Source organism: Spea bombifrons, chromosome 1 (genome assembly GCF_027358695.1).
Source record: "Spea bombifrons isolate aSpeBom1 chromosome 1, aSpeBom1.2.pri, whole genome shotgun sequence".
Lineage (NCBI taxonomy): Eukaryota > Metazoa > Chordata > Amphibia > Anura > Pelobatidae > Spea > Spea bombifrons.
This window is the reverse complement of record NC_071087.1, coordinates 8,180,318-8,192,562: the sequence shown is the minus strand read 5'-3', so window position 1 is coordinate 8,192,562 and position 12,245 is coordinate 8,180,318. Positions and strand designations below refer to the sequence as shown.

The window sequence follows — 12,245 nt, the reverse complement described above, 5'->3', positions numbered from 1 at the left end:
TATGATAACTAAAATTATTCCGGGGAATACACGATTTTAGAAACAATCTAAAATCAAGTAAAGAGAGACCGAGTCGTACATAGATGGCTGGAAACATACATGACTGTGGTTCCACGATTCTAACTATTATCAGGGGTGTCAAAAACTGCCCAACCCTTTCTTCTAAGGGAGGCATCAATAACGAGGGGAAAAGAGGGCAGCTGCCTAGCCTCGAACATCCTAGAGACTTCCTAGTTTGGACCCAAATCCCTCTTTCCTCCCTTTGATGCCCCCTATTTTCTAGAAGCTCAGAATGTTTTGTTGGGTATGAGGGTCACACAGGGTTTTACAGTCCTAAAAGCCACAATAATGTGTAAAAACTAGACTTGTCTATTCAGATTTGTACGAACGGCACATTTAACAAAATCTCTCAATGTTGTTGATCTGTACAAATCTGCAAAAAGAGCCCAGACCCACAAAACGGGGGAAAACAAAGCCAAAAGCTCATGTTTGACAGCTATCCTTCTATGCCTTGCATGTCCTTGTTATTCTCTCTTCTTTCTTTGTCCGCATTGTCCGATTGGATGGTCGGGATAGAGGACGTCACCAGAAGCTCCATCATTTTGCCCTAAGATAACCTTCTGTGAACGTCCACCAAAATGGCAGAGCTTCTGGTGATGTCCTCTCCCCCAATCGGGGAATCAGTGAGGAGGACGTCACCAGAGGCGCCACCATTTTGGCGGAAATTTGCCGGAAAGGTTTTGTCCGTTGAGATGCAGATGAAGAAAGAAGAATAAAAAGAGAAAAAAGGAGAAAGGAGAGCAAGACACGAAAGCGGAAGTGGTTGGCAGAGAAGGTTGGGAGACATTCAGGGAGCATGAGTGAGAGGGGAAGTGAAAAAAGGAGGGAGTCAAATTCTTTTTTATCTTTATCATTTTTGGCCCATTTGCACATGTCTAATGCACAGGAAATGGGTTTATTAATTAAATTACGTATGTAACATGCATCCCTTTCTAAATATCTTACTCAGTTACAAATCTATATTTCTCCAAGCCACATAAAAAACGTGGTGTTCTTGTTCAGCCGTTGGAACCGCTTGGTATTAAATACCCTTTGTTGGGAAGAATTTCAAGCGAAAAAATTGAAGCTGTTATTACACTCTATAACACATTGTGTTAAAAACGGTGTGACAAAGTGGAGATTAGAGAAGAAAATGCATCTATTTTCTATTTTTATATATTGTATTTTCTGTAGGAAGTCACATGTCGTATGCTCTGTTCCGAAACATGGTTTATAACAGTTAATCACATTGTGTCATTGTGTAGCAGACCACTATATCACAGAGTTTAATATATCCGGCGGTGGAAATATACCTCTTGTTACTTTGTTCGACATGATTTTTATTGGCCGGAACTGTTAATACTGAAGATACGACTTTATTATACAGGAGAAAGGCAATGATTCTTAGAATTACAATTTTGGCCTGTATAAAGAAGACGGCATGTGAGATTACTGCTCAAATTTATTTATTTTTATTTATTTTTATATTATTTATTTGTTTTTTTTATTTTAATATAATTGATTTTGCCTGAAACAGCACAGCGAGGAGTCCAAAAATATATATTTAAATGTTACAGAGCTCGTCTACGGTTCAGGCAATAGATAAGTCTATAAAGGAGAGGACAAGAAACCAATTTTTTATTATCATTGTGATAATCACAAAAAAAAAAATCACGCAACAAAAAAAAAACCTCGATATTTCAGAAAAAAATAGAAATGGAGAGGATTGAGCACAAAATCTTTAAGAAATATCAAAGATATTGTTCCCGTGGTGTACGGTATTATCGACTAGTTGAGGGACCACTCCATTACTTAGCACCTTATGCCCCCTTCTCTTTTAAGGTTGCCTTCAAGTTTGTTTGTCATAAATGTTTAGATTATGTACACACTACATATTTAGAGATGTTTTACTTTTTCCAAGAGTATTTTCCTATTTATTTCCATACCCAATATTACCACCGCCATTAGTGAGAAGATAAAAATAGCTCAGTCGTAGAGATAACAAATGGCCCGCAGCTCCATCTATATCCGGCTCGGTTGTTAATTATGAAACTATGTTTAAACAGCAAGGTAGTGCAGGGCGAATGAGTTGAACGTGTTGTCCCCCCAGTGGGAATTATGCCGTTGTGTTTTTAACAAGGTCATCTGTGGTTGTGTCATCTCATCGTCAATAAATTCAAAATGGCAGCCCTCCCTTAGCCCTGCACACTGATCTAGGCCTATATTAACTCCCTTGTTTCTATACAGAACAAAAAAGACTAGACCTAGGACAGCATGCCCAAGGGGCCATAGTCCTCCTGTCTGAAAACCGGGCAGCAGGTCGCCCTCTTGGGTGAATAGGCACCCTGGCGAGTGGCAGCTCAATGGGCCAGTTACAAGGGAGACCTCTGATCTCTCCAACTGGCTCGTTAACACTTGGCACAGCCAATGATAATTGTTTAAGTGGCATGAAACACTGCGGGAAAGCTGCTGCTAACCGGCTACCGGTAGCCAAATCCGGGATACTGATAATTACCAAATCGCCGTATTTCCGTCCCGGACAGGAAACCCAGATCACTCTCTCTATATACTTTACTTACAGAGTCAGGCATTGAAATTATGATGTCATTCATGGTCATGATGCAAAAGTTCATTGAAAGGAAGAAATATGTTTTGACATATCATTTAATTTCCCATTAAACGGAGCACCCCAAGAAAACGACATGTATACCTGACACGGACAGGAAGTCATCCACGGATGTGATGTCATCGACGGCTTCTGTAAGAACCCGGACCTGCTTCTCCCATTGGTCTTTAAAGACATCCATGTTATCCTGGGCAACTTTACTTTGTGGCCGAGCAGCTAATGTCAAGGCTGCGTTGATCACCTAGAATAAATATGTCATTGCTTGAGAAGAGGAGCATTACGCGTAATCTTTATTAGTAACGTTTCTTTTTTTATGCGTGGAATTTAGAATAAAGATCACTTAATAATCAAATAGCAAAGTTTTTACTTTATTGAGAGGGTGGTAGGTAAGTGGAACAGCCTCGCAGCAGAAGTGGCAGAGGTAAATATAGTGGGAGAATTTAAGCATGCATGGGATAGGCATATGGCTTATGAATCTAAGACGAGACCAACGACTGATTAAGGTCCGAGTCTTTCTATTAGGAAAAACAGGGTGACTAGACGGGCTGAATGGGTCTTATTTGACGTTAAGCAGCGATCACTGTCTGAACCCAAATCAGACATTATTAAACCCAGAGTTTGATTGCTTCCAGACACCCCATCCTGTGAGTTTATCCAAACATAATTTCTAATACGTACCTGAGGGCACAAACTATCGATCTGGGTAGCTGCCATACGGACCAACTTTACGCCTTCTTCATTATTGGAGATTGAACAGGCCAGATTGGCCACCTGATGGTTAAAAAAAAACAACAAGAAAAAAAAGAGGAAAAAAGTTAATTTAGCACAAGCAGTATTTTATAAGCTATATAAAATAATAATAATAATATAAATGAGCTGCAATGACACAGGGCCCGTCACAAAGCCTGCCATTCCCCATAAATACAGGAGACATCAATACATTGCGATCCTCCTAGTACCTAATGAGTTAAATAGCATTTATCATCTGTGTGTATACGATCGTGTTTATAATTAACTGTTCGGTGGCAGGGGGATGAGTAACACACTGGAAATGGTTGCAATTGTAGCAAATAACCACCGGAATTCAGCAACATTGCCCAAAATGAGCCAACGTTATTACAGATAATTGATTTGATAGGTAAGAATTATGTGGCAGGAGAAACATGCGCTATACCTACCGTATCGTATATATATATATTTATTTATAGAGCTAGAAATGTTATATACACCATATAAAGGTGAATTTACAAACAGCACCAAGTATGGAGTATATTAATAGGTTAAAATGTTTCAATGTATAAGAAGCTTTTTCTGATACTATGGCAATAAGTACCATTTTTTTCCTTGATGAAATTCAAACAGGGTGAAGTCTGACAAATGTAAGAAGTATTATCCAGGGCATGACTGGAACATTCATAACTAACAGCGATTATGTTTCTTGTACAAAATTGCTTTAAAAAAAAAAAAAAAAAAATCCCAGTACCGACAACTTGAAAAGGCTTAATTTACATTAAATAAATAGGCAGAGCGTAGCCAAGAGTATAATTGCTGCAAGCTGAATCAGAAGTACTCTAAATAGACATGGAAATCAAGTTAGAAAATAGATTTAAATTTAGATACTCAATAATGTTTTGGCTACACTCCCGGCCACACATATCATAGCTGTTTCATCAATAATTCCTGGGCAAAGCGACGGCGCTCCGTGTATCAAAGACGACGATATCCGCCAGAATAATTTATTTTATTTTGGGGATTTATACCTGTACAGGTATTTTTTTATTTTTTTTATTAAAAAAATGATTGTGCCGAGATCTTAATAATGTATATATCTCTTCAGCTGGAATTAATTCATATAGAGAAACGTAGCGTTTTACAGCATATAAGAACCATCTAGCCCGTTTTGTTCCCGATTTAAGATAAAATAAGTGCCGTATTAATGATGCTGCTGGAATTAAAATGGAATTATAGTTAGGAACCCTTTTTTTTTTTCGCCCGGCAGAAATACGTTTATTTAAAAAACATCCAAAGTATATAAGATAGAAAGGAAACAATTGGGACTTATAAATTAAATTATTTTTATGTTTTTTCGTGATTTATTTTAAACTGGGGAATTAAATTGAGATGTTCTACTAAGGGCAGGAGGTAAAAAAAAAAAAATGTCATGTATTTTTTATTATTTGTCAGGATTTTTCTGCTTTTTTTTTTTGCAATTTATTAATGAAATTATATTCTGGGAAAAAAAAATATTTTAAAAAAAAAATCTCTTAACAAACTCCCAAAAAATTATTTTAAAATATTCCTAAACTTCTCTGTTTCACAAACTTTTCTTCAGACAAAAATCACAGGCGCTGCTCTTTATTCACATCTGCACAGAAGACAAACCGATACAATTTTCAAATAGCATGTTTGTGTATTCATGATACCTTCCGGCAGAGATACCAGTTGGAAATAATTCATGAATGATTTCAAATACCCTCGTCTAATTTAATTTATTTATTTATTTTTCCCAAAATTTCTCCTCTGGCCTCCCCTCGCGGTATTAATCTGTTCCCCTCGTCTTCTTTACGCCGACGTATAAGCCCCGATACATCTGCCTTTCAACCGAGTCCATTCCGCTCCGCAGTCATTTAGAACGCGGCCGGCGTGCGTCTCAATGTCAAATCGTTCCGTAGCCGAGCCACCCTAGGCTTCAACGTGGCTTCCAGGCATCTTCTACTCAAGCTTCTCCCTTAATAGAATTATTTTCATCTCAAGGCCAACGTGTTTGTTCATTGAGACCCAACTTGTGTCGATTGGTTTTAATTATTATGAACCGACAACCTCCAAAGTGTTGTTTTTTTATTATTATTATTCATCGTATATGTGAAATATTTTTGCAAGGATACACAACCGATGAAACGGCCTTAAAAGCTGCCACCAGGAGACAAACGATAGAGAATATATAGAGAGAGCTGAAACATAAAGTCAACGCACCATTACAGAGCCATATTCTCTGAATATAATCCTTATCTTGACTTTTATCTGTTTGCAGACGATGATGTGAATGAGAGAGATCTTTCTCCGGGCTCAAAACACACCATCCGTCTTGCGTTTTCTGAGAGGTCCGCTACGTAATAGGCAGCACTTTAATAGTTCTATAATAGTTTTATCGAGCCTTTAAGATACCCATCGCACTGATGTGAAACGCGCCGTCCCGCTACAAGAGTGTTTTATTTCTCTACTCTACGGCTTTGAGATTTTCCGTTTACCTCCGTCCGCATTAATCACGCCGGGGCGAAAGAAGATCTGGCCGGCGGAGGCAGGTGGACGGCTTTAAAGAGATGTTTTGGAAGCATCTTTGAATCCATGTGTGAACGCTGCTTTGGATATTTGTATGTTGTAGTAGTTAAATGATCTGTAGAACCTCAAGTCTTAAGACGGCCAACACGTACTTTACAAGGACAATGGCTTCAACCAAAGAAGATGCCATAATCTTTGGATATATGGCCTTGAGAGACTGGTCCATCTTTGCTCCTCTGCTCAACCCTTGAGCCCCATTTCGATTCTTTTTGGTTCTTATGGTGCCATCACCCTACTTGTGATCTATACAGGGCCGGCCCTATAATGGAGCAGACTGGGGCAATTTTGAAGGGGCGGCATTTTGCCGCCCCAAGTGCCGCTTTTTTGTCATCCGATGCGGCTTCCACCGCTGTTTAATTATGGAAAAGCTTGCCTCCGTGCCGATCGGTTCGGCTCTTCGTTCCACCCCCTCGAAGATGCGCCGTGATGCTCAAGGGGGCGGGCTCATGCAGAGCAGTTGCCTGTCACCGCGTGACAAGGAGAAGATCTCAAGGGAGAAGAGCATTCATGCCCCTGCTGAAAGGTAAGTACAAGGGGGGTAATGGTAGATAATAGGGAGGGAGAGGAAGGGTAGAAAATGGGGGGGCGGCAGGGACGGAGGGAGAGGAAGGGTAGATAAGGGGGGGGCGGCATTTTAAAATTCGCCCCAAGCGGCATTTTGCCTTGGGCCGGCCCTGGATCTATAAATGTTTATCGTTTCTTTGTTCTGGCAGACCGGACATTTTTTTATGACTTGTCTTCCCGTGATCACTTGTATCAATAAATTAACTCATATTCCTCTTAAACGATCTGCTGTTTTCTTTCAAGACCTAAAACAACATCGCTAACCGATAACATAATGACAATTATTGTACTAGGTTTACTAGAACTTTTGGTCTTTTTGGATGTGGTTATTAACTTTGTCTAGGGTTTTTTTGGAGGAAAATACCATTTTCCACAGTTCTTTCATGCCTTCATAAATCCCTCGTCAATCGATATTGATACATTTAACTGACCCATTCCGTAAAAAAAAAAAAAAAAATCCCCAAAAAGTTATCGACTTTGACTAAAAACTCTATTTTCCCTTTTGGGCTAATATTCATTTTTTTTTCATTACCGAATACCCCATTAAAGGCAAGAAAAGTAGCGGCTGAGAGTTATCGGGTTATGACGCCTGTGCCGGATGATTGTTTTAAATGTTACTATATAAAAAAAAGAATAAAAGAACACCAGTGTTTAGTTACAGATAACCTCTAGCTAATCACCTCTAGCCATTTAACCCCTTAAGGACAATGGGCGGTCCCTAAACCCATTGAAAACAATGCATTTTGAGCCCGTAGATGTACGGGCTTTGTCATTAAGGGGTTAATCATTCCACTCGTTGGTAGAGAGGGCCTTTAAACAAAAAAAAAAAGTCCCCGGACCATCTGGCTATAGACGGATCTAGAGTATATTTCACTCTAATTTCCCTTACTAGCCACGAAGCAGCAATGAACCTTTTTTATGAGATCACAGAATTACTTGAGATGATGGATTGTGATATGCGCGCAGCTTGCAAGGTCATTACTAGTTTTCTGGATACATTCCTTCAAATAGAAAGAGATTTTATGCATCTGCCAAAAAAAAAAAAAAACAACGAAAAAAAAAAACCCCGAGAAATGCTTACAAAGGCAAATGTTATTTCTAAGACTCTGCTTGTTAAAAATAGGTATGTACAAAAGACAGATCCATCTGCTTGGTTACCATTAATGTGTGAAGCTACTAACACGTCTATCGAAGGGGTCTTTGCTGCGTTGTGTTTTATTCTCACCCCCACGGGCATGAGTTTAGCCAATGAAAACATTAAGAAAAATACATTAACAGCCATCTAGTATCCATAGAAACTCTGGATAATTGAGTCAAGAACCCGCGTTTTGACAAGTCTTTGCTGGGGCAGGTAGTCAGGGCTTCTTCTTGTGGGAGGAGAAGACTTGTCCGCTAAAGTCTGCCATATTGCCACCCACCTGTAACACTATTGTAACTTAACGCAGCATTAAATACATAAAATGTATAAATGTATAAGAAGCTTTGTCTGATACTATGGCAATAAAGACCAAATTATTTTCTTGATAACATTCAAATACCATTCCTAGCAATGTTGAATGCTCCAAACTCTCAACAGGTGCAGGCGGTAGAATGATAATGAGAGACAGGAACGAGTATTTGAAGAACAAGGAAAATATCTGTTTTTCTTGCATTAAACTTTTTTGTTTACTTGTTAGTTCATGCAGGTTTCAAACCTCAATCAGTTGATTGAAATATATAGATTTTATCTAGGTGTCAAAGAGGGACTATCCTTGCTGAACAGAGACACTTGAGAGGTATGTAGCTGCCTACAGCACTGAGATGTTTCTCCTGCTAAACAGGAGGAGAACAGTGGAGATAAAAGTTATATTAAGCAACACCCTTTGCAAAGCACAGGCAGGAATGATATTTATCTCTATAATAAGATAGACTTGGGTAACTAGGTGAGTAACGCATGGATACCATATCGATTTGGCCCCTCAGATAGTGATTTTCTGAGGGATAGTGAAACAAAGGCAATTACCAGTACGTTTAAGGTTTCCAATGAGCAGAAACAAAAATCAGGGTCAGACCTTAAGTCAGGTTGGAATATATTTTTCTTGACCCGTATTTATTCCGGGACAACAGATGAAAAGGCAGCCAAGGTGAAAATTCTTCATTCTCTCACTCAGGGTTTCTCGCTACTCTCAAATAAAACAGTTTATACTCCAAATGTTGTTTGCAAAGAGATTTTTGATACATAAGAATTATCCTCCCATCCACCGCGTCCGCAGCACCACGAGATTTATTATCTAGTAGCCTAATAACACAATGATCTCCACCAGGTCAGTGAAATTTTAGCTTAACGGGTTCCTTTTACCACCTTCCCGCATGCAGTAAAAAGTAATATCCATATCATTATGAGTTACCGATGTTTTGTTTTATCAACAGAATCCTGCAATCCTTCCGTTAATAATTTATTCTATAAAGTGCTGAAAGAACATCTACCAGAGCAAGGGAGTGCGAAAAGCACATTAAATCACACTTCTTACTGCAGGTATCACAATAAAGCAGACAGAATGATTTACCGGCGCAGGCGATACACTCCCACCACCGCCTTGAAGTGAAGAGGATTTATTTTGGGAGTGCGTGATAGTAGTGAATATGATAATAGATCTAACACAAAGGTCCTTCCAAAAAAAAAGCCCAAAATGAATGGATAACACTCAGATTTATCTTCACCAGTCTCTGAAACCTAGCAATTAATTGTCCCCTGTTGAGATGTCCCTCTGAACGTGACTCTGCCGGTTACTCTAAGGTTGTTGGAATGCCGATGAGACCATGGTTTGATTATTGATTGAAGGAACGGTTTCTTTTGGACTATATTCTTTAGAATCGACTTGGGTAAAGTTCTGGAGACCACATGGCCGGAAGGATGTAGACATTCTGGAGAGAGTTCAGAAGAGGGCGACTAAAATGTTGAATGGTTCGTATGGCTTGGAGAGGAGAAGAAAGAGGGAAGATGTCTGCTATTCACCCGCCATGTAAGCAAGGGAGGCCCTCCTGCCGGCTCCATGCGTCCAGCCCCGCCGACCCGGCGCCTTTCCTCCTTCTAGCCCTATATAAACCATCAGAAGCCCATTACACTTTGCCCTCTAAAGATCTTACCTATGTTTTGACATAGTGTAATCTACCCCAGTGGGTTCCTGTATTCCTAAACTACCGTTCCTCGCCCCCCCCCCCCCCGGCCACGGCTTGTGACCCGACTACTCTCTAGTCTGGCTCCCTGACCTCGGCATGTTCTACGGTTTTCCTGAACGCCAACGTCCTGCTTAAGACTTGTTTGGTTTAACCTGTGTGTGCCCTTGGAGGGTTTCACTACCTCTATGGTCTTTTATAGATTTTGTTTTAATGGACTCTGCAACGTGTAAGCCGTAGAATGCCACAGGACGGGGCAAATCACTCCACACTCCGATACCGAATGGGTTAAGAAGCATAACGGTGAGAGATTTGCACAAAAAAGGTATAATTATCACACGAGAAACACTAATTCCGACTATAATTATGCAGGCTACACATAAATGGATGGAACGCGCATGCATATTAGAGGGGCAGTATTGCTTGGGCACAGATGGGTTTTCCGAAACATGCTGCTACCCCGCAGGGGATCTGTATATAAAGAATGATACATGCTGGGATGTGGCTGTGAATCTTGACATTATAGAGCTACATTTTTCTGCGGCTCTTATGCGTAATGCTTCTCTTTATACTTTATAATGCAGACTTAACAAGAGGAGTCTCTAGCTGGGAGGATCTCGCCACTTCCGCAAAAAGCAAAGCAATCCGTGCACTGGCTTGTCCAAGGTTAATGTAAGGATGTCTCGGAGGGAAATGTTATCTGTCAGAGTGATCACAGAGATGCTATTATTTAAAGGGAAATCAGATTAACTATAAGTCGTACATGCAGGTGAGACCAGGGGCATAGGCTCGTGGTCGCAGGAGTCACAACTTGGGGAGATGATCTCTCACACGCTCTCCCTGCATGCTGATCAAGCGACATGACATGCTTTTTATTCATGCTGGATCAATCTGAAGGGAGGGAGAGAGACGCAGGCAAGCTGTCTGGAGACTTAGCTCAAGCTGGGGACAAAAAATGGCGTAGACAGGCTGTTTGGGGGCTAAGGTGGCACATAAAAGGTGTTTGGGGACAAGCTTGGCAACTGGTGGCAAAGCTGGCCGTTTGGAACATGGTGCCCCTAAGTAAGACTGTTGGCTCTCCTGTACACTGGAGCACAATGCTGAGGGCACGTGTTGGCTTGCACCTAGTACATTCTCCCTTGGGTTCTAGGTTCCAAAAGGAACCCTGTTAATACCCGTCCATGCTTCTAGCGTACCGGATCATGGACTCGATGACACTCCAGAGTGTTTCCTATAGAAACCGGAAGTCATGTCAAACAACAGTTCTTTAATAGCGCACCCTGGGCAAAGAACTACCTTTTGTTTTTGCTTTTTACAAACCAGGCCTGGGTTGACCTGGGTTACTTACTCCAGGCAGGGCGTCTATCATCACATCACAGGTTTGGGCTCTAATTCTAAACACCTCGTCAGAGACAGAGGCATTCAGATCCACAATAGGAAAGATAGGACGAGAGGGAAGCCCCCTAACACAGCTCCTTGGGGGGCCCAACAATTTGTAGATCATTGCAAAACAAAATAGTCAGATATTTCCAGCCCTTTAAGCTCCATCATTCAAAATTCCCCATCATTCATTATCGGCGATAAGAGTGAGGGTGATAAATAATGAATGCCTTCCCCATTTGAGTTATGTGGTCTCCTTCCCCAGCTGAGATAAGCATTTTCCTTTTTAAATCATCATAATTTTCTTTACACCCCATTCTCTCTGTCTTTAAACTACTTCTAAGACACCCCTACGCTATTTATTGCCCTAATGTCAGTCCATATATCACGGACCCAAATGCACTCCCGATGCGTTTATTTCTTCTCGTATATCATGTCGGAGATAAGCCGCGATGACAAACATCTCATGCATGGTTAGTCGAAAAATAGCAAATATTGTTTGCCGCTCTCCATGAATTAAAGTGATTAGTCTGCCCCAGTGACTTTAATAATAGGCGATCACTGGTTCACGTTCATGAACAAATTGTGGCTTGTGGATCTTTGCTCAACCACTCGGCATAAATCTGAGATTTTCATACTCAAAAAAAAAAAAAATACATCAGTAAAGCCCCAGACCGGTGCAATAAAGCAGAAGCTAATGCGTTCTTGATACAGCCCTCGTTAGTAATAATCGGTTTCTTGATGCAGCAAGGGACACGCCACCGAGCGACAAGAAGACAAATATTATCTGGAAAATGTATTGTGGAGAAAATAAGGAATCTTCTTGATTGTTTGAGAAAGGCCATAGAAAAATAGAATAGGCCGGCAGATCAGATCCAGTCGGCCCGTCTAGTCTGCCCATTGATCCTGATGTAAAGACTTAGACATTAATCAGGCGTTGGCCACGTCTTGGATTCAGGAGCCGTATGCCTGTCCTACACATTAAATCCCTCACTGTATTACCCTCTACCACTTCTGTTGGGAGGCTGTTCTACTTATCTACCAGCTTCTCCATAAGGTTTAAAAAAAGGTCTGCTTTAGCTACTAAAGAGGGAGTCTACAGGTGAGTTTCGGCTTCGACTCAATGAAGGACCATCTCTGG

The 12,245-nt window shown here is 40.7% G+C and overlaps 1 protein-coding gene across 2 annotated transcripts in view; it reads right to left on the bottom strand.

The window, feature by feature from the left end:
- Window positions 1–12,245, bottom strand: part of CTNNA2 (catenin alpha 2) — a 609,640-nt gene that overhangs the window by 68,856 nt on the left and 528,539 nt on the right. For both annotated transcript variants that reach the window (XM_053458129.1, XM_053458130.1), the window contains exons 10-11: window positions 3,344–3,436; window positions 2,750–2,906 (exon numbers count right to left, since the gene is read on the bottom strand). In XM_053458129.1, the coding sequence (XP_053314104.1) occupies window positions 2,750–2,906; window positions 3,344–3,436 (250 nt within the window). The remainder of the gene's footprint in view (window positions 1–2,749; window positions 2,907–3,343; window positions 3,437–12,245) is intronic.